At 32.0% G+C, this 21,262-nt stretch overlaps 3 protein-coding genes across 5 annotated transcripts; all 3 read left to right on the forward strand.

The window, feature by feature from the left end:
• Positions 1-2,076: 2,076 nt before the first annotated feature.
• Positions 2,077-3,913, forward strand: LOC123213186 (10 kDa chaperonin, mitochondrial-like). Its single transcript, XM_044632564.1, has 3 exons — positions 2,077-2,262; positions 2,364-2,503; positions 3,525-3,913. Exons 1-3 carry the CDS (start codon positions 2,158-2,160, stop codon positions 3,571-3,573), a joined length of 294 nt encoding a protein of 97 aa, XP_044488499.1. The 5' UTR covers positions 2,077-2,157; the 3' UTR covers positions 3,574-3,913.
• Positions 3,914-6,666: 2,753 nt separating this feature from the next.
• On the forward strand, positions 6,667-13,416 carry LOC123213742 (protein ESMERALDA 1-like). Of its 2 annotated transcripts, XR_006501734.1 has the most exons (11): positions 6,667-7,290; positions 8,197-8,266; positions 8,579-8,646; positions 8,751-8,839; positions 9,763-9,960; positions 10,651-10,855; positions 10,974-11,141; positions 12,021-12,188; positions 12,279-12,469; positions 12,751-12,959; positions 13,223-13,416. XR_006501734.1 is itself a non-coding variant. In XM_044633245.1 (10 exons), the coding sequence occupies exons 1-10, from the start codon at positions 6,916-6,918 to the stop codon at positions 12,899-12,901; spliced, it is 1,683 nt and encodes a 560-aa protein (XP_044489180.1). In that variant the 5' UTR covers positions 6,667-6,915; the 3' UTR covers positions 12,902-13,416. The 2 variants fall into 2 exon arrangements, 1 of the variants encoding a protein (XP_044489180.1); XM_044633245.1 differs by having other exon boundaries at positions 12,751-13,416.
• A 1,073-nt stretch (positions 13,417-14,489) lies between these two features.
• Positions 14,490-18,862, forward strand: LOC123213743. Of its 2 annotated transcripts, none has more exons than XM_044633246.1 (7): positions 14,490-14,638; positions 15,606-15,872; positions 16,019-16,074; positions 16,170-16,248; positions 16,337-16,475; positions 17,250-17,363; positions 18,320-18,862. In XM_044633246.1, exons 2-7 carry the CDS (start codon positions 15,706-15,708, stop codon positions 18,509-18,511), a joined length of 747 nt encoding a protein of 248 aa, XP_044489181.1. In that variant the 5' UTR covers positions 14,490-14,638; positions 15,606-15,705; the 3' UTR covers positions 18,512-18,862. The 2 variants fall into 2 exon arrangements, with proteins under 2 accessions (XP_044489181.1, XP_044489182.1); XM_044633247.1 differs by having other exon boundaries at positions 14,564-14,682.
• The last annotated feature ends 2,400 nt before the right edge of the window (positions 18,863-21,262 follow it).

Below are 21,262 nucleotides of genomic sequence, written 5' to 3' on the forward strand. Positions count from 1 at the left end.
TAATTATTTTCTTACAACATCTATGACTTGTTCTAACGAGTTTTGGCTGGTCATTATGGATTCCAATCGAGGCTTGACTCAAATCCAATCTTATACTATATACCCCTTTTGATAACATTATTCACTCAACAGACCTTCGATGATATTGCACACTAGTTAAAACTTAGACTAGTTATTACGATTCAATATGAGTTCGAGCCAACCCCATACTTGACTCGACTCAGATTGAATCCACCTTTACCTTTATTTATGCTTAATCTGCAAACTATGATACGATCTCTTAATTAAGAGTCGAATAACAATCAAGAACCTTTTGCTATAACAAACTATTATTAATACCATTTAATGTTACAAATATTCGTTTTATGATTTTAAGTTCTATGTTTGACATTACATGTTTTACAGAGATATTAAAATTTAAGACCTGTTATTTAATGTGTTATTAGACCATATTTTATAATTCAAAAATATCGATATAGCGATATATTATTATTTACACTCAAATTGATACTCATTATAAATACATATTATTTTATTATTTTCATAATTATCTTTTAAGGTAGCATTTTATCTTGCAGTCAATGTTTTAATACTAGACATTGACTCTGTTAGACAATTGTTTTGATTGTTTGGACAAACCGATAATATTAACATAACATAATTTAAATTTTAAAATAGATTTACCATACTAATGTCAACGGTGTGGTCAAACCGATCTAACCTGAAGGGTGAACTATACCCTTATAAGATTCATCCGATTTAATATTAAATTAATATAATATAATATGATAACTAAAATAAATTTTAGCCATTATTTAGATGGAATTTATCCTTTGTTTTTATCCAACTGACCAGTCCAAATTTTAAATGATTGCTCCCATTCTCAATTATTGACTCCAATTCGTCTTTTAAATGATGTCCCATTACTTGTACTCCAAATTCTATGATATAAACTTGGACTTCCCGTGAGAGAATGTCCATTTCCCACCCGGCGGCCTATACAAAAAGACAAAATGTCACATTTAAAGTAAAAAATAAAGATTTTCCCATTTCGTCGCGTCCAATTATAATTATTTTTTAATTTTTAAAATAGACACAATAAAAAAATAAAAAAAATACTTTCCATTACTTTAAATATCTATTAAAATTAAATAATACTTTATATTGAAATTTTATTAAACACATTTTAAATTTAATTTACTAAAAAAATTTTAGAAAAATTTATCAAACATTATTTCGACTGCTTGAAATTGCATAATCTGATTCTAATTAAAATCTTACAAAAATTTTGAGATTTAAGTAAACATGGTGTAATTAAGTGGAATCAATTGAATCTCACTATTCTGATACAGTTTTGACTAAATGATATTATTTTGATACAATTTTAATCTTAAATTTATTTGTAATTATTGCAGTGACAAGTTTGGGATTGATCCATTTTCATCTTTTTAATAGAATATAGGTGTCACTAGCTAAATTTTCTTGACTTGCCTGTACAGCATCCCTGATAGGCCATCTTGAGAATCAGTCTTACATACACCCACATTTTTTAGTTAGTGAAATGAAATAGTATTTGTTTATAGTGTAAGATTGTAAATGATATTAATTGTATAATATTCATATATATATTATAAATTAATAAAAATATCCTTTCACGATTAAAAATAACATTTGACTTTTGACGGAAAGTGGGAAAATGTTAATTTTTGTACTTCAAGGGCAGCAATTTGTCACTTCGGCATAGTTCGGGTAGAAAATAGTTGTTCTCTCGATCCCTAATTATAATAGTATTATGAGCACAATTAATAATATATTATCGTGTAATTGAATATTATTTTATCTCTAATTTAAAGTGATCTAATCATATGATAACATATAATTATTTATGCATAAAGTTGTAAATTATTTGTTTATATAGTTTTATTGTTACAAGAAAATTTATAAATCCGGCCATTTTCAGTTTATGTAACGGGCTGCCGGCGGACCAAAATGGAGAACTTAGCCCAAATTCCCAAATTTTGGGCCAATTATTTGAGCCCAGTTCTTCTCTAAAACCCTGGCAGTTAACAAAACCAAAACCCTATAGCCTAAAACCCTTCTTTCCAGTTCCCCGAATTCTGAGCGCTCCCCTTTCACCGAAACCCTAATTTCGAAGCCATGGCGAAGCGCTTGCTCCCAACCCTCAACCGTGTTCTCGTCGAGAAAATCGTCCCTCCCTCCAAAACCAACGCTGGAATTCTGCTCCCCGAGAAATCAAACAAGGCAAGTACTTGGTGTTATAGGATTTGTGTTTTTGTTGTCTTGATTTTTGATCGGATGGTTTGGATCTGATTGGGCTTTGTTTGAGGTAAATTTTCGAGCAGCTCAAATCTGGGACGGTGATTGCGGTGGGTCCCGGCGCACGTGACAAGGACGGGAACACGATTCCGGTGTGCTTTAAGGAGGGCGACACCGTGCTTTTGCCTGATTACGGCGGTACCCAAGTCAAGCTTGGTGAAAAAGAGTAAGTGCTTTTCGACCTTTCGTTTTATTTTGTTTAGGGCGCGTTTTGGAGTTAAGTGCCTTGGGATTTTTTTCTTTTTAAAGGAAATGTGGGGTTTACGATTAATTTTTAATTATATTTTTAGTATTAATCAAGGTAAATTGTACTTAATGTTCCATTAATTATAAATTTTCATTGATTTGTAGTAGAGATTGCTATTTTAATGCATGGTACGGTAGGTAAGTTTCTAATTAATAGAACTTTTAGGGAAAATAAGTAATTTTAAGCCATATTTTCAGACCTGAACTGGGCATTGACCCAATGAAGGGACTTGCCCAGGTCAATCGGATATTGGATCTCTGTAATATTTAAATAAATATTCAAAATAATTTTAACTATTTAAATCATTAAATTTAAATTATAATTAATCTAAACTGGATTTAGCTTGGGGGTAATGCATGTTCATATTCATTTACATAGAGTTTTGAATCGCATTACATAAAAATTTTTCAAAAAAGATGTTTCCCTTCAAATAAGTAAGACTGATGTATAACTAAATTACATTTAGCCTGATGGTGCAGGAATTTTTTACATTGATGTCAATATAGGGGTCTAATTGCAATTCATCCTGGGTCAAAGCCCCAACCAAGTTTATAACATAATCTGATTGGATTGGCTCACAGTTCCCGTTCAAACTGATTCTGTCCTGTTTTCAAAACCGTGATTTTAAGTGTTGATGAGGGTGCAGTGAACATTATCTTGAGTTAATTTCTAATTATTTTTAGTGATTTTTCTGAACTTGAAGGGCTACATATTGCATTGTGCATTAACAAATCATTTCTATGACAAAATGACTATAAATTTGCTTTTAGATGTCTTTAAAATAAAGAAATATATTCAATAGTTTTGTTAAATTTAGGGATAGTTTGGAGAAATTTAATCTTAAAGTTTAAGTCAAAGTAAGGCAAGATATAATTTAATCTTAAAGGATGAAACATAAAAAGGAAATTTATATTTATTTGATGGGATTTGCTTGATGCAGGTATCATTTGTATAGCGATGAGGATATTTTGGGTACTCTACATGATTGAAGAGTTGAGCTAATTGCTTGTTGATTTGTAAGGCATTGTTGTGTTCTGGCTTTATTACTTAAATTCAACTCGTTAATCAAATGGGGGATTTTGATTTTGAAATCCATAGCCTTGGTTAATGTTAATGCCAATACAAACTTTGTCTTTAATGTTTTCACTTATTTATAGTTTGTGTTTATTGTTACTATCATTATTTTGCTTTGTGGGTATGGGGAAGATTGTTGTATTATATGGAGAAAAATTCGTCATTTCCCCACATAGTTTGTTTTCATTGAAGTTTTCTGACCATTTATTCTGATTCTAGTGAAATATGTAAATGGAGGAAAATAATTGTGTGAAATCTTTATAGCATTCTGTTTGATTTGGGTTGACCACGGTGGCAATGACAAAAACTTTGGTTTCTGTTGCCATTGGCATGGTTTAGATGTTGATGACTTGGGATGTTTTGTTTTCAGAAAGTTTTCGATTAATTTGGATTGTAATAGAATATTGTGAATGGGGAAATATTGTTGAAAAAAGCTTTGCCATTCTATTTGATTTGGGTCATCCATGGTGCCAAAATTAGGGTTTAGGCAGCTTTTGTTGTGAGCAGCCTTTTAGGTGGATTTGTGAGGTTTACAATGCCTCAAATGATCGGAAATGGATGGTCCCAGATCCTTGAATTATCTGTTAATCAACTAATCATAAATAAATATTGAACCCTTATATTAATAAAAGGCCAAAAGACTTATTCCCATATGAGGTTTAATGTATTTTCAAACTTTTATTTATAAAGTTTCAAAATTTTAAATATCTATTTATTATTTAATTTTTGTTAAATTTTTTTATTAAATGTAAGGTTTAAACTTTTTCAGTTTTAGGAAGTGTTTTTTTCTCCTATATTTGGGTCTTTTTTTTCTTTCTCTCTTTGGTCATCATCATCATCTTAGACGGCCTCCTTTTTCTGCCCTAACTTTTAGCCGACTTCTTTGTCTGCAGATGGAAAGTCTGTCTTTGTACTTATTATTATAATTATTTAGATTATTGGAAAAAAGGTGGGCTAATACATAATTAAGAGTCTCATTAGTAAGTAAATCAGTTTCACATTGTGATTAGACCATTATTAATGATAATGACATTAAACGAAAAATTAAATGCCAATTATTAGTCGTAATATTTTCTTTTTCTTCATTTATTTTTCTGGGTTCTGTTTGGTTGTCAGAATCTTCGAACATTTTGTCTTCTTGTTTGGAATTAAAGTATAAATGATAAAATATTATTAATTTCAATAAAATTTTAGCCATTTATTGATGAATTTATTAAGGTTTCATTTATTTTTATGTTGATATAATAGAGGTTTTTAATTTTCTAAGGTGCATACTATTTTTCTAAAATCGATGACGGGCTCTAAATTAAAAAATGTTTTTCCTTAGCATATTTTGTTGTGAAAATAATATTATTATTTGAGGTAAATTTAAATCGAGTCAAACATAAATAAGTAGTAATTTAAATTTAACTCAAATTTGAAACAACTAGTATGAAATTGAGTTTGACTTATCTAAATTATTAGCTCAAATTTGGTTAATTCGAAATTAGTAAAACACTAGATCTTTCAGAGAGAAGGTCTGAGTTCGAATTTTAATCACGTTTTATCCAGTGCAATGGTCAGGGGATAGTGGCAAGTTTACCTGACTAACTAATCTGAACAGAATTCCCTGATGTCAAAAAAAATTATAAAAATTAAAAAGTGAAAAATAAGAATCTTATAAAAATATATTATAAGAGATTTTCCATTGCAAAATCAATTATTTTTTCACAATATGGATGGGTTATTATCAAATATATTTCCAAAATTGGGACACTTTTCAAGCACTTGAGCATGTAGCCAAGTGTTTCACAATCAGTCTCATTCAATTATCATAATAAATCATTTTATGACTCCAATTATGCCATGGTGGGATGTCAATTTTTTGCCAAAATCATCATCAACAATTGAAATTAAATTATCTCAATTAATATGAATCACAAAAATTTAGCTTAATATGTAGCATTTTTGAGGTTCGAGAATATGCTAGATTATTTTTCTTTGAAACAATATCCTAAGAGTATAAAAGAGATATACGAATCAATTTCGAAATTATTTTTTTGATCTACTATAGATCATAACATAATTAAACATTAAAAAAGGGTTATTAATTATATTTATTGAATAATGTTTCGAATTGAACAAAAATGAGTTTTAACTTTAACGGGAATTGGATGACCACCGATCTGATAAGGGTTTTAAAACACTAGCTAAATGATGCCTAAGCATTTCCCTTTTTTTTTTTTTTTCATAAAATCTTAGCCACAAATTAATTGAAGGAGATAATAATTATGTGAAGTTATTATTTTTTTAATTTTCTATATTTGAGTATGAGTCATTTTCTGAAAGGTATGGCCAAATAAAATGAATTTGTGGAGATCAAATAAAGTTGAATTAATTGAAAACAAGTTGAAAAATTTTAAGAGCACAAAATGGAAGTGTTCAAGCAAGAGTCTTCCCACATTGATAATTCGTTTGAACTTATTTGCCTTTTAGAGTTTTTTAAGTTTAAAATATCACATTATTTTTTAAAAGCTTTAAAATTCTTACTATTTTAAGATCCGCGAATCGAAAGCTTAAACTTAAATGATTGAATTGAGTTAAACTTTATTTGTTCGATTTGAACTCTAATTCAAGTTCGAATGACTTAAATCAAATTCAATCCTATTTATAAATACATTTTTGTTAAATTATTATCGTCTTTTTATCTTAATAATAAGTAAATAATTTGGAATAATTGTTAATGTATTTTCAAGTTAATAATCCCTTATTGAGATAAATAAAATTAGGGATAAATATGAATTAAACTGAGGTTGAATTTTTTGTATTAATATTATTTATCTTATTAATATAATATAATTTAAAAATTTTAATAATATTATTTATTATATTATTAATATTATTTATCTTATTAATAATAATATTTATAAAATTAATAATAATAATATATATCTCGTTAAATAAATTTCTTCCAACTCAAATTGAGTCGGACCAATAGGATTAGAGTGGAATTTGCAGAAGAAACATCAAAATATACTTTGCTTGTACAACTCTTCCATCATCCCTGCCTTAAATCACGTGCCTTTCCTCCTCCTTCTCCTCTCTCTCTCTGACTCTCGCTGTTCGAATCACACTACAAACGGAAAACCAGAGAGAGAAAGAAGAAGAATAAGACCCCAAAGTCAAAAATTCAAAACCTCTGCTTCTTCACTTTTCTATAATGTAGAAAAAAAAGTAATAAGAAACAAACGAAACAAATTAACAGCGAAAACAAATCAATGCACGCTTACAATCGACTGCCCAGCAGCGGTCACACCACTCCGTCACCTCCCTCGTCGCCGTTAAGGTCGCCTAGATACCGTCACGGCCGTTCCAAGGGGGGGCGTTTTTCTCCCGTTGGTCCGCCGTGTGTGGGGAATTTGCCCCACCGGTTGGCTTGGCTTCTTTTGTCTGTTCTTCTTCGTCGTCAGGGTATCTTTTTATTCGCGCCGCTTATTTATATCTCTGGGATGCTGCTTTACATGGGAACGGTGTCGTTTGATGTTGTTCCGATTATAAAACACCGGGCCGCTCCTGGTTCAGTTTACAGGAGTCCGCAGCTTTATGCGAAGTTGAAGGTGGGAATGGATGCGGATAATTCTTCTGCTGATGCGGTGAGTTTTGGGTTTAAAGTTTGTGAATTGTGTGATTTGGGGATGTGGGTGTGATTTAGTTTAGTATCTGGAGTATTTTGATGGATCATTGAGGTTTAAGATGTGGGTATGGTTTATGTTTTTGGATCATAAGAGTATAGGGGGTTTTTTGTTTTGTGTGATCAGATTTGAAGGTGATTGATAGTGCATTTGCTTGGCATTGATGTTAAAGGTTTGTTCTTGTTTATGTTTAATCAATCGAAATTCACTTTGATTTAATTCCAAGTGTTTTGAGGAGCAGTTGTGGCACACTTAATAATCTTAACAATTGAATTTTTGTTTTATATTGATCTCGACTCCTTTATTTTGGAAAAAAAAATGGTGCTTGTTGCTTCTGATTGAAGAAGATAGATGGAGAATGTTATTTCTGTTGCTTCTGCTACAGTGAAAAGTGTAACAATGCCTATATGGATCTAAATGGGAGGGAAGTTATGCCATATGGATATCTGAATTAACTTGGATATGTTACTAAGAAGAGTAACTTAGTGCTTGCATTTTAATGTATATAGCTGGATACTGGCTCAAAAATGGAAGAACTAGGCATTTAGGATTTTGTTGGCAGTTATGTGTTCTCTTTTCTCTAAAGCATGTTTTAAGAATGAGGAGAGGGTTTTTTTTTCTCTCCTTGTGTTTCTATGTTTTGTATAGAAGCAAAATACTGAGGGAAAATTATTGGCCTACATGTCGTTGGAACGGTTGCATAGTTGAGGTGTTTTTCTTTATGCAATTGACTGTTGAGTTATCTCTGCTGCACGCGTTTCTGGAAGTTTCCATTTGGCATATGGTGGCTTAAGTTCTATGTCTTTGATCTACTCTTTTTCTTATGTGCTGCTAAGTACTGATTTGAGCAAATGAATTATATTGTAGATATCAACTATATGGAAAACCTCCCATAGAGGTGGAGACTGGAAACCATGTATAAAAAAGTCTTCAGGAGGTATGTCTCATTTTTTATCTTCTTTCAAGTGGAGAAAATGCTATTCCAGTTCATATTGAATTCCTTTAAAATTAGTTATTGTGAGATTATATTTTCATCTTAATTAGGCTTTAAGTTGATCTGGTTGATGATGTTGCTTTTCAAAAACTTACAGTCTTTTGGATCTGTTTTTGTTTGCTTCTTTGCTTAATATAAGTTCATTAGTATGGAAGCACATATATTGCTGTGGTGACAGGATAATTTTTATTTATTCCCATATTTGTTTTTGTATGTTGTTCATGTTTTAAGATGCTGTTCATACTTAAATTTTAGGTTTACCTGAATCAAATGGTTACATCTCTGTTGAGGCTAATGGTGGCTTAAATCAGCAGAGGATATCGGTTGGTTTTATTCCTTCTTTCTTTTTTCAATAAATTTGCTAATTTTTTAGGCTGTGGTGGCTGAAGCCTTCTTGACATGTTTGTTTATTGTGGATATTTTGTAGATATGCAATGCTGTTGCTGTAGCAGGCTATCTTAATGCAACCCTTGTGATTCCCCTATTTCATTATCATAGCATTTGGAGAGATCCTAGGTTTGTTGGCTAATTGTTATCCAATCTTCATTGTGTTGGGCTTCATCTTTGGGGTGAGGAGGGAAGGAAATAAAACTTTTTCTACTGAAATAGATTTTAGGGTATATTACTGCTATGACGTGTTACCTCATTAGGCAACAATAACTGATAGTTGGTAGTTCAATATTAAATTAGTCTCTTTTTTCCTCTTTTCCTTTATTTTTGCAACCAAAAGGTCTTGGTATATGTTATTGGGGGTGATATGGTACCATTTCAGTTTCCATTAGGATTTGTAATTATTTATCTTGAGTACCATACACACACAGACAACTATCTAGAAATATATATTTACATTTGTTGCATGTATCGCATTCAAAGTTCGCTTTTCTTACTAACAAATATTAACTTTAAAAATCTTCCCAAAGTTTTCTTATTAGGTAATAAGTGATTCTCAATCTATTTGTCTTATTATCATTAATTAAGGATGCCTTATGTTATTGCTTACTTGAAAATTTACTGGTGGTCACTTCTTAACACAAAGTAAAAAATGCACAAACTTAAATGTGAAATTATATATTGTACCTGCTCATTAAAGTAGAATTTTTTCCAATTAATTATTTTATCATTGGGTAATCTATTTATGATATTTATCATTGGTGAAATTTTTGAGAGATTTCTGGTTGTCTTTTCCTGTTAACTATCAAGTTAATTTAGAGTTTACTGATAAATTGTGTAAAACGTTTTTTTTTTTGGTTGTAAATGAACAGTTAGAGTTGAATAAGGTTGTATAGTCATGAAGAGTGCAGACTATTTGGTTCATTATATTGTATTTTAATAACTTCGTATATGTTCCAGAGTGTTATATATTACTGATTAGATTTTGTACCAAGTATTTTATCTTTCAAGTGGACTAGATTAATGTGATGGTGCAATTTCTTTTCCAGCAATTTCAGTGATATTTATGATGAAGATTATTTTGTTAGTACCTTGCGAAATGATGTCCGGGTGGTTAATACAATTCCTGAATACATAATGGAACGTTTTGGCCACAACATGAGCAATGTTTACAACTTCAAAGTAAAAGCGTGGTCACCTATTCAGTACTATAAGGATGAAGTTCTCCCAAAGCTACTTGAAGAAAAGTGAGTGAGAACAATAAGTTCTACAGTTCTTTTCTCAATTTTAACTTAAATAGACTTGAGGTCATGTGAAATTATAGATTTGTAGTCATGGTAGTTTTTACAGTTCTTTTCTCAATTTATATACACTGTTTTACAGTTACTAATAACAATAGTTATATGCTGAATTCAATAGATTATTTGTGATTAAGTAGGGTTTTTATTTTTATAATAATTTGTTATTAGTAACAATAATTATGCAATATTTTTTTTGACTGATGTGGCACTCAATTCAACAAAGTCTTGACCCTACTTATTTGGGGTAGCATGGCAGGTTACTTAAAATTATTCTTTGACTTTCAACTGCTTTGGGATCACTATTTTTATGGTTTGGTTTTGAGATTTAACCTCTAAACTTTTCTCCCCTTGATAAATTCTACTCACCCTTCTGTCACAACTGCTTCGGCATTTTTAATTTCGCTAATTTGGATAGGCTTGGTGGTTAGTACTTGATTTATTACTTTAGGTTTGTGTGCCCATAATGTTATGTTAAGATTCACATTGATGCATGCGGTGTCATTGTCAGGGCTTGACATTGACATGCATCTACTGGTGTCATGATGCATACCATGTTTTATTATTTCTGATTCTTGGGCAGAGACAATAATATCATTTTGTAGATTTAAAGTACCTTTGTATTCCATGATGGAACAGAGTTATAAGGATTTCCCCTTTTGCAAATCGTTTGTCATTTGATGCTCCTCCAGCTGTCCAACGACTTAGATGCTTGGCAAATTATGAAGCTCTGAGGTTTGCAAGTCCTATATCAAATTTAGGTGATACATTGGTGGCAAGAATGAAAGAACGCAGTGTGAAGCATGGTGGGAAATACATTTCTGTACATCTACGCTTTGAGGAGGTTAGTTTTCATTATTATACAAGTGTTGTACTGCCAATACAGTTTATTGTGAGCATCAACTATAGGTTTGTTATCAAAATTATTGTTGCAACCATATATTATGCTGTCACATGAGCAGGACATGGTTGCTTTCTCATGCTGTGTATTTGATGGCGGGGAGAAAGAAAAAGAAGACATGGAAAATGCAAGGGAAAGAGGTTGGAGAGGGAAATTTACAAGAGCTGGTCGAGTTATACGCCCCGGAGCTATCAGGATAAATGGGAAATGTCCGCTTACTCCTCTAGAGGTACTACCTACTGGTTTTGTATTGTTTTGTTGTTATATAAAGCTGATGATTAAACTTTTATTGTAGTCACAAATGTTGTTGTTGCCCGTGCATGTATGGCCAAGCTTCACATGTTATGTTAGCAAAAACAATTTCTGTATTAATTTTGTTTCAATTTTTCTTACGCCAATTGTTTTAGCTCGCATAATACATATTTTGCTGCCATGGTTTTTCAGCATCAAATATAATTAGCTGTCAAATGCCTACTTGACCATTGATATAATTTTTTGGGTATTTTGCTTACAGAAAAAATGGAAGAAGCAATATTTGTTTTATCTTCTTTATAGTTTGAAAAAGTTATGTAATGTGGAGGCACTTGAAATTTGTTGGCTATGCTCACTGTTGTGCCATAGCAACAGCTGAATGCTGGTACAGTTTTTAACAAAATCTTAATTGAGTGAGACGCTTATAGATGATAGCCCAGAATATGTTTTCAGGAAACTAGGACAATAGTGCCATAGAAACAGCTGAAATCTGGTTCAGTTTTTAATAAGATATTGATTGAGAATTCTATAGATGATAGGCCAGAAGTTGTTTTCTGGAAACTAGGACAGTTGATAAGTTTGTTTTATTATTATAAAGGTGGACATGGGGTTGTGGGTTAACTGTTAACATCTAAAAGATTCCTTATGTTCATCAAAAAGTCTTTTTATGCATTTCAACTTTCAACTCAACAGTCAGCCTTATTGTATGTACCAAAATATATCAATCAATATCTAGAGATCTGATTAGCTTTTCTTGTCATTTACTTGTATATGATTTTTGTGTTTTTGTTTGACCGCAGGTATTTTCAGTAGGAGTTTATTACTCATTTCACATGCTTTTTTTGCATCTCATCAGGTTGGCTTGATGCTTAGGGGAATGGGATTCGATAAAAGCACACATATTTATTTGGCTTCTGGAAAGATATACAATGCAGAGAGGACAATGGCCCCGTTATTGGAAATGTTTCCAAATCTGCTAACTAAAGAGACGCTGGCATCAGATGAGGAGCTTGCACCTTTTAAGGTATGAATGGTTTGTGGTTTTGTTTCCATTTTCTAAAATTTTTGGGGTGCAATTTAATGTCATTACTTCGGCTTGTGTTATTGCTTTCAGAACTATTCGTCCAGGATGGCTGCTATAGACTACACTGTTTGTCTCCACAGTGAGGTCTTTGTGACCACTCAGGGTGGAAACTTTCCTCATTTTCTTATGGGTCACAGAAGATTCGTGTTTGGTGGACACTCTAAAACAATCAGGCCAGACAAGCGAAAGTTAGCTATACTTTTTGATAATCCAAATATTGGGTATGCTTTTGGTCTTTTCTCATAAGTTTTCTTTAGTTCAAATTGATTGGTGCCTCTTGCAATTCAAGATCTGAAACATTAAGAATGAGGCAAATTCACTCGAAATTTCAAGCCAGCAACATTCTGGAAGGCCATTTTTATTTAATAGTCATCATATTAATTATAGGTTGCTGAATCTTACATAAGCATCCTGGCTGTGAAATTATTTGCATTGGCACTTGTTCAGATTCTGTCATTCTATGATATATAGACTAAACATTGCCCTTTTTTTCCTGCTTTAGATGGAAAAGTTTCAAACGGCAAATGCTGAGTATGCGGTCTCAAAGTGATTCCAAGGGGTATGAACTAAAAAGACGGAATGACTCAACCTATACCTTTCCATGCCCAGATTGCATGTGCCGGACAAACAAAGCCCCCGATTCAAAATCATGATCTGCTATGTTATTCGTTGCGAGAGAATTTTGATGGGTGATTTCACGCCTATAATTTTGTAAGATGTCCTTGCTGCTGACCCCCTCTTTGTGTTGTATTCTTTCATTTTTTTCCCCTTTCCATTTTGGCAAGAGGGCATACACTTAAGTTTTGGGAGCATTGACGATTCATTGGAGGTTACATTCATCTGATTATTTTCCGGGATTGCGATGAAGATAAGCTGCATCTTTTTTGTATATTATGCCAGAGAAGAAGAGCAATGCCAGAAATTCCTCGGGACATTGATTAACTGAGCATTCTTTTTCATATTTGTTATTGCAGCTGCTGTATCTAACAAGCTGTGATGTGAAATGACACCAAATTCTTTCAGAACCCAGTTGTTTTTCCATGGATGTAAATTTCTTGGTACTTGATTTGCTTGTGTAGAAAAACTTTAGAAACAGAATATACAGATTTGATGTACTTTTTTTTAAAATCAGAAATCAGTGTATCGATTTTGATTCTTTTGTGTATCATTTTGCTTAATTTGTTGATCCATTTTCTTTTTATCATCTTTGTTTTTGTTGAAAGTTATCATCTATTTTCATGCTCACAGCTTGTGTTTTTTTTGGATAAAAAATTTAAATCAAAGTTTCACAGGTGTGGTAAAGGTTAAAATTTAAATTTTTCTCTGAAAGTTTTAATGTTTTATCAGTTTTACTAACTTCATATGTTCACAAAGCTCGTCTTGATGTGAACTTTTAACTTGACAATACTTGTATTTGATGTGTTCTAGGGAACATAATTCAGGAAGAATTTTGATCACATTTCAAGTATTTTATTTCATTTGCATCAATAAGATTGATTTTTCACAATTATGGGTTGATTTGAGTAGAGTCGGTTCAACCTTGAATACATGTTTATTTTGAATGAGTTAAATTTAAGTTGAAATTTTAATTTAATAACTCGATTTGAGTTCGTATATTTGTTACCGATTATTTGTTAAAGTTCTCTTTTTTTAACGATTCTTTGTTTTCTGTTGTTTTTGTTAACCATTCGAATAGGCTTAAGTTTAAGTTTGAATTCATTATTTCAGATTTAAATCAAATTTGAGTTAACCATTATTCGGATTTGACTACTTAAATCCTCTTGACTAAATGAAAAATTCATTAAGGACAATGAAGTAAGATTAAAAATGGTATTATTCCAAGAGATTCTTAAGATGTAAAGCAAAAGAGGAAAAGCAGACAGAATAGAATCCAGTTGTTCCATGTTTTGTTTAATCTAGAAAAGTACTATTATTAGGACTTTTCAGTAATTAGCTTATTAAATATAAAAAAAAATTAATAAAATTATATGAATATTAATTCGGATATTAACCCATAATTTTGAATGATTAAATTATATTTTTTTACCCTAAATTTAATTAAAAAATATTTTTTTACTGATATAAATAATATCTTTTTATCAAAAATAAAATTCCAACTTGCATGTATACTATCTAAATAATATTATAAAATATCTAAATTAAAGATAAAATTTAATTACATCTCATATGGTATCCGAAACGTTTCGAAGCACTCTAAGACATCCACCATCGATGCGAATGGTAAATAGGAATATTCGTGACACAAGCGCATCTTTCTGTCTTATTCTCTTCTTGTCTTGGAATTGAGCCAAACCAATTTATAAGTGAAACTGAGCCAGCTTGTTCCTTGTTCTTTTTCTTTTTATTAACTTTCATTTCAGCTTGACCAGGTACTTTCCCTCTGTTTCTTTCGTTCGAAAGTGGCATGCATGTGGTAATTTCTTCATTTGTTTTTGCTTTTCTGGTTTGTTTCTAAAAGGAACCCAGTTGAGATTTAATGTTGTTTTTGGTGAATTTCACTTGAATGGTTGGGGGAGGAATTTGAGATTTCCGCTTAATCAACTAAATCAGTTCTTGTTTTTGTGAATGTTTTTGAGAAGCAAGTATAAGAAATGTAATGGGTTTGTATGAAGTGTATTGAAATTTTTGTGGTCTGTTGAGTAATTAATCGAAGACATTTGTGTTTGGATTGCAGCTCTTTTGTCCAAAGCGCTTATCCAAAGCATCTGTTTAATCAGACACTTAGATTATCTGATTTCTTTGATGCACCTAGCTATTATCTTTTCTTATTTTTGATTCACTTTTATTTTATTTGTTAAAGTAAACTTTAGAGTAAGAATAAGATCAATTTGTTTCTTAAACTTTTATTGTACTGCCTAGGTTTGAGAAAAATATAGATTGTTTTCCTCTGTAACATAAGCTGATGAAGTTGGAATTCAATCTCAAGTTTTTAGCACAAATCCTAGATTACTTAATCAGCAAATTATCAGGCTTTTCTGAAGTCAACCTGGTCTCTCGTCACAAATTCTCCTTTTATTTGGGGCTCTCTTAGTGCTGCATCTATAGACTTCAAGCTTGATTGTTAATGGGAAGCTTATGCTTTTGCTTGTATGTAAATGGGAATTTAAAATCTTGAGGAATTTGTTAACAGATACTGCATTTGTTCACCTATTTTTTTTTTCAAATAAATTATTAAAAAATGTTAGATCAAGATGAAGTTAAGAGATCTTTGGATTCAGAAACTTTCTCCCAATGCACTTCTCTAAGTGGCCAACTTTTTATCAAAACTCTATCTGATTTGGTTTCACCATTCTATGATATATAAAATAAATGTTGCTTTGTTTGGTGGTGATGTAGAATTGAGCAGAACACTGCTTGCTTCTGGCAGACAACTTTCAGCTGTGCCAGCAAGCTATTGCTGGCAGTATAAAGCATTTTCCTCGTAGCTAAATTGCTTATGAGTCCCCAAAGTGCATCTGACAATAGTAAAGCCTTAAAGGGTCTGCATGGGGTGCATGTGGTACCTCATTCACCTTTTCCGCATCATGAGATCACTCAAAGTGGAGAATTCGACTCTTGTTGTGAAGGTTCTGCTTTTGGAGAGAGTCAACTTCAGTTGATGCAGTAAGTGGAAAGAAACTTGTCCATGAACATATACATGTTAAGTGTTGTTTCTTAAATGTTCGCCAGATGAACATGTAAGATAATTGCATAATTGCGAAATTTCTGTGATGGCATCCACATTTACTTACTTCTTACATGTTCTCCAGACGAGTATGGCAGCAAAGACCAGCATGCTTGAGGCCTGTTCATTGTTGTATTCAGGGTATTATACTGTACAACACTTCTTTTTATCTAGTATGCATTCCAATATCTTGTTCAAAATCTCTTTTTGTTTAAACCATTTGCTTCTTTTGTCAGGTGATCAGACTCTTGTAGAAAGATTCGCCAATGTGCTAACTTCACTTCCATTTATTGCTCTTGGAATTCAAGCCCCAAGGTAGTAATCCCTTGTAATTTGCTTGATACGTGCACTCAAAAACGCATATTTCTGTCTGGTCTGATCTGTAACTTTACTGTTGATAAAGGAAGAATTTGAATACTAGACTGTATGCTAATTCCTTAATTGGAGTTGGGGTTACGTCAAGTGTGTATCACTGTTCAAAGGGAAGACTGAGGAAGTATTTCAGATGGGCTGACTATACAATGATTGCCGCAGCAACAGTGGTTAGTCAAAACTGATTCATATTGGTTCTACTATCTATATCCCTGCTTCCCTGTATTACCATGAATAGAAATTCTGTACTGTTTCATCTCATGTCTTTACATTTTCCCCATGGCATGATTCATGAGTGCTTGAGCTTATGGACTGGTTCTTTCTGATCTTGCCATTAAAATTTTCTTTGTTTTTTTCACTAAATCTGTTGCCTTGATTTTTGACACTTAGCATTTATGACATTGAATAGTAGCTACTTTTGTAGTCATCATACAAATTATTTTTTTCATTTTATTAGTTTAACTGCCATCTTCACACTTTGCATTATGTTTTAGTTATATGATCAAAGTTCTCCCTAGTATGCTCATCCATATGGATGACCTAGCTGATAGTTTAGCTAACTTTCAGTTCCTTTTGTTGGGATGACCTTAATTGATTAGCCAAGTTTTTTTATAATGATGGTAGTAATATGATGTCTCTCATGATGTATTGTAGCCTGAGCCCATCCAAGCTGAACATTTTAGCGGAAAAATCTTGAATACCTTGTATATGGATGTCTCGATGTTTATTCTCTTTCTTTTCTAGTTTTCCTATACTTTTAGGTTACTGAAAATATAACTGCCTAAGTTAGTGTCAAAATGAATTTGTAATTGGTGAACAAAGTTAATCTTGCAGTACAGCTTTCCTCAGCTTATGATTAGTCAACCTGCTTTTGTTTTACTTTCAAGTCTTGTTAATTTCTATCTCAAACTCAAGACTTAAAAGTGAAGAACATTTTTTGGCAGTGTCTCTCAAGGGCCCTCAGGGATGAAAGTCCAAAGATGCTTATGGCAGCATCTGCATTGTTGCTGCCTATCCAACCTCTGATGGTTTCAGCTGTCCACACTGGAATGATGGAGGTAAGTAGCTGTTTTTAACTCCACTTTTTATAGTTTTTTCTTCATTTAAGTCCTTTTTTTAAAGTAAAATTTTCATATTGGTTTTATGAATCCCAGTGCATGGAAGTGGGATCTCTCTTCGTTGAGTGGTTTCGCTAGTTCTATTCTAAGTATCTTTTGCATATTCATGAACATATATCAGACTATGAAAACATTTGTAATCTTCTTTCATTATCATTATACTCCATGCTGCCACATAATAAGGATTCATCAGTATTATCAACAGGCATAGGCTTTTCCCCACTTTGAGTTAATCTGTCTTTTAAGATATTCCTTGGGATTAATTTCATAGTCTCCTATGTGTGTTTACTTAATCTAAAGCACTTCCACGGTTTTCAAAAATTATTTTTGTGGGCGTCCTCTTAATTAAACGATCTTACAAGGAATTTTTAAAATTAATTCTATTCCTTATGCTTGGGAAATTTCAGATATCTGGGATTTATTGGGAATATCTACTGCTTTAGAACTGCGTTCTTGTAGAGCTTTAGTTTTCAAGCTATGCAATCTTCCATCGCTTGATCTATTTTTAGGTCATTTTTGGCTGTAATTAACAGTTAGGCTATCTATAACTTTGCTAACATGAATAGTGGAATTTCAGTTTTAAGGCTCTATTGTTCAACAATTCGCACTTTCCCAACTAATGATTATTTATAAAACAGGAAAATTAGTTTTTTTAAACAAGTAGTATGTTGCTTGCAAACAGGAAACTTATGATCTTGTTACTTACTTGGCATTCTTCATTGGTTCATTTAATTCGTTTCATTGCCTTGTTACGCCGACGAACTCTAGCATCTCTTATGACAATTTCCTTTCTGAACTTCTGATGGAGAATCACATAGATTATAGTTGATTGACTTGATCAATGAGCTAAAGCTGTTCTTTCACTTGTATAATTTTTGTTTATCTATTCAATCCAGGTAGCATTTGCAAAGAGAGCACTTAAAGATCCAAATCTCAGGATGGCACATAACGTGCATACGCTATCGTCGTTACTAGGAGGTGTTCTTTTCATTGCAGATGATGTCTTTCCCCAGACTCCTTTCCTTCACGCTGCTTGGCATCTTGCAGCAGCCGTTGGTGTGGGAGCTTGCAACAAGCTTCTGGAATGATGTATATATCTTGCATCAACCCCTTATTCTTCATTCTATTTTGCGGAGAAAGTGAAGCTGCAGCTCATGTGTAAAGGCAAACCGGGCTGTGTTTTCCTCGCATATGCTACCAAATTCACTTAATAGTAGAAAGGAGCAGGAGCAACTGCCATGGATCAGCTTTCAATGTGCAGTTCAATGATTCAACCATTGTTGACTTGTTGGGGAATTTATATTTTTATTCACCATTCAATATAGAAATTATGTAGCTATTTTGTTCACTGGTATAAACGAAGAACCTAATGGTTTATGTAAAACAACAGAATGTTAAGTTTATGGGCAATAAAAAAAGAAGCAATATTTCTCTTCAAAGTAATTTTCCAGGAAAATGGTTACCACATAAAAGGATGACATTACTCCCCAAAGAAGCAATTTTTTATCACCAATTGAAAGCATGTAATGTAGAGCTTTACACAACATAGATTATGATAATTGTGAATGGAATTAGCCAAGTAATTTTGTTATTTGCTATATAGGTTGAGATTACTTACATGATACTCTTAGATAAATCTCACAGTGGTAAAGTAAGAAAGAGATGTTGAGTTTGTTTGTATTTTATCTATGTATCTCACATTAATTAAGGGTAAGAGGATTTAATTGGTTAAATAGCTTTTGAATTCTTTAAACTATCAAGATGCATTTTATGTTACAAAGCCTAGAAGTAAAACTATGATGAAATGTGTGTATAAAGTGGATAATATCTTGATAGTAGACTGAATTATTGGATCAAAGATGTTACAAATAGTATTAGAGTGACTTTGCTTGTCTTCTTGAACGATGGTGAGAGACATCTCAGTGATGATGTTAAGTCCTATAAAAGGAGGGGAAGGGGATATGTGATACCTTTAGATAAATCTCACATCTATAGCAAAACATAGGAGAAATGTTAAGTTTGTCTGTACTCTGTTTGTGTGTCCTACATTAGTTAGAGGTGGGAGGATTTGACTAGTTAAATAACTTGTGAGCTCTTTAAACTATCAATGTACGTTTTGGGTTGTAAAGTCTAGAATCAAAATCATGATAGACTGTATATTTAAAATGAATAATATTTTGATAGTGAGCTTGGTTATTGGACCAAAGATGTTACAACTTGTGTATAAGAGTTTTTAATGTGATTTGATATGTTATTTGAGAATTTACATCTATAGTTATGTTATTTTTTTTTCTAAAAAATGTCTTGTCAAAGTTAGTATAGTGATTACAAGAAAAAAGTATTGTGTCAAAAATCTCTTATGAGGGGAAATAGTCTCTATTTTGTACGTCTGTCTATCTATTGGTATCCTTTACCTCAGTTTACGTTGACAAAGAAGGAGAATTTCAAGCAAATAATGTATCTAAATATCTTTAATTCAAGTATGATTATGAATATTTATTTATATTTTAATTGTAAAAAAGACAATTACATTTATTGCATGATTCTAATTTGGTAGGAGACGATTACTTTTTCTAGTAGACATGAGATAAAATATAAAGATAATCTCATAAATGGTAATGAAATATATTGTTAGGTAAAGTTTTTTTCATTGTCTCAGAGTGATGAAACTTCTATTTATATTCAAACTTGATTTGTGGATAAATGGCTTGTATGATTGTTGAATTCATAGCTTGTCACATAGCAGTTGCTTCTTGAGTGTCATGTGAGTTAGGTCAAGAAGAAGTTCAACTTTTTTATAGGGCCAAAGGACTATTTCACACCCAAAGTATCTTTTTATATTAAGTTTCCACTTTTTAACTTTAAAAATCTCATTTACCCACTTATGAGTGATTAAAGTTAACGAAACCATAACTCTTTAAAATTTTATTTATTTTTCCTCCCTAAACCCTAAAAACTAACAATTTTTCTTATATATCAAGTTTTAAAAAATAACATTTCTCTCCCTAGGGTTTAGTTTTCAAACTCCGACGCATCTTAGATGGCATCTCCTTTCTCTTCCTTCAACGGTCACTCCTTCACTATCTTCCCCTTCGGTTAGTAGTCCTAAACTAACCATATTTGTCTCCTTGACGAAGACAAGATTTCTCATCTTGACAAATAGCTTTGTTTTCTCGACGAAGCTAAGATTTATTTTCGACGTCAATTGACATTGTCCAAGCTTTCAAACAAGAGAATCTTAGTTGCAAGAAAGAGATGAGACATCAGGAGATATTCATCATCAGCAATGACGTCAAATTTGACGTCGAAAATCTGAAAACTAAACCCTAGGGGGAAACTGTCATTTTTTAAAACTTGGGTTATAGAGACATTTTTAATTTTTAAGGTTTAGGGGAGGAAAAAGAGATTAAATTTTAGTTTATTTTTAATATTACAGATGAAATGACGATTTTGCCTCTAAAACTGTTAATTTTAACCTTTTATAAGTGAGTATTTGAGATTTTCAAAGTTAAAGAATTGAAACTTAAGGCAAGAGGATACTTTGGGTGAGAATAAGTCCTTTGGCCTTTTTATAATCCAAACTATTCCAACCATCGGAATAATACTGTGACAATAATGACTTCTTAGAATGTTGATGGAGACACAAGGAGGAGCTCTTTGAATTCATGTCCCAGTCCCATAACAAACTGATCTTGTTTAGAAATTTTACATCAAACTTTAAATTGATAAAGCAAAGACGCATTCTAATAAATATTTAATTTAGGGATGAAATATATAACTTGTAAGGACGAAATTTTTATTTTTAAGGACCTTTTTTACTTGTAAAAATGAATTTTTTA

Source organism: Mangifera indica, chromosome 4 (assembly GCF_011075055.1).
Source record: "Mangifera indica cultivar Alphonso chromosome 4, CATAS_Mindica_2.1, whole genome shotgun sequence".
In the NCBI taxonomy this organism is placed as follows: domain Eukaryota; kingdom Viridiplantae; phylum Streptophyta; class Magnoliopsida; order Sapindales; family Anacardiaceae; genus Mangifera; species Mangifera indica.

Coding starts and splice junctions, on each gene's coding strand:
- LOC123213186 (XM_044632564.1), top strand. CDS start 2,158: ATGGCGAAGCGCTTGCTCCCAACCCTCAACCGTGTTCTCGTCGAGAAA. Junction 2,263..2,363: donor TCCCCGAGAAATCAAACAAG/GCAAGTACTTGG, acceptor ATTTTCGAGCAG/CTCAAATCTGGGACGGTGAT. Junction 2,504..3,524: donor GTCAAGCTTGGTGAAAAAGA/GTAAGTGCTTTT, acceptor TGCTTGATGCAG/GTATCATTTGTATAGCGATG.
- LOC123213742 (XM_044633245.1), top strand. CDS start 6,916: ATGCACGCTTACAATCGACTGCCCAGCAGCGGTCACACCACTCCGTCA. Junction 8,267..8,578: donor TATAAAAAAGTCTTCAGGAG/GTATGTCTCATT, acceptor CTTAAATTTTAG/GTTTACCTGAATCAAATGGT. Junction 9,961..10,650: donor CCAAAGCTACTTGAAGAAAA/GTGAGTGAGAAC, acceptor ATGATGGAACAG/AGTTATAAGGATTTCCCCTT.
- LOC123213743 (XM_044633246.1), top strand. CDS start 15,706: ATGAGTCCCCAAAGTGCATCTGACAATAGTAAAGCCTTAAAGGGTCTG. Junction 15,873..16,018: donor AGTCAACTTCAGTTGATGCA/GTAAGTGGAAAG, acceptor CATGTTCTCCAG/ACGAGTATGGCAGCAAAGAC. Junction 16,249..16,336: donor CTTGGAATTCAAGCCCCAAG/GTAGTAATCCCT, acceptor CTGTTGATAAAG/GAAGAATTTGAATACTAGAC.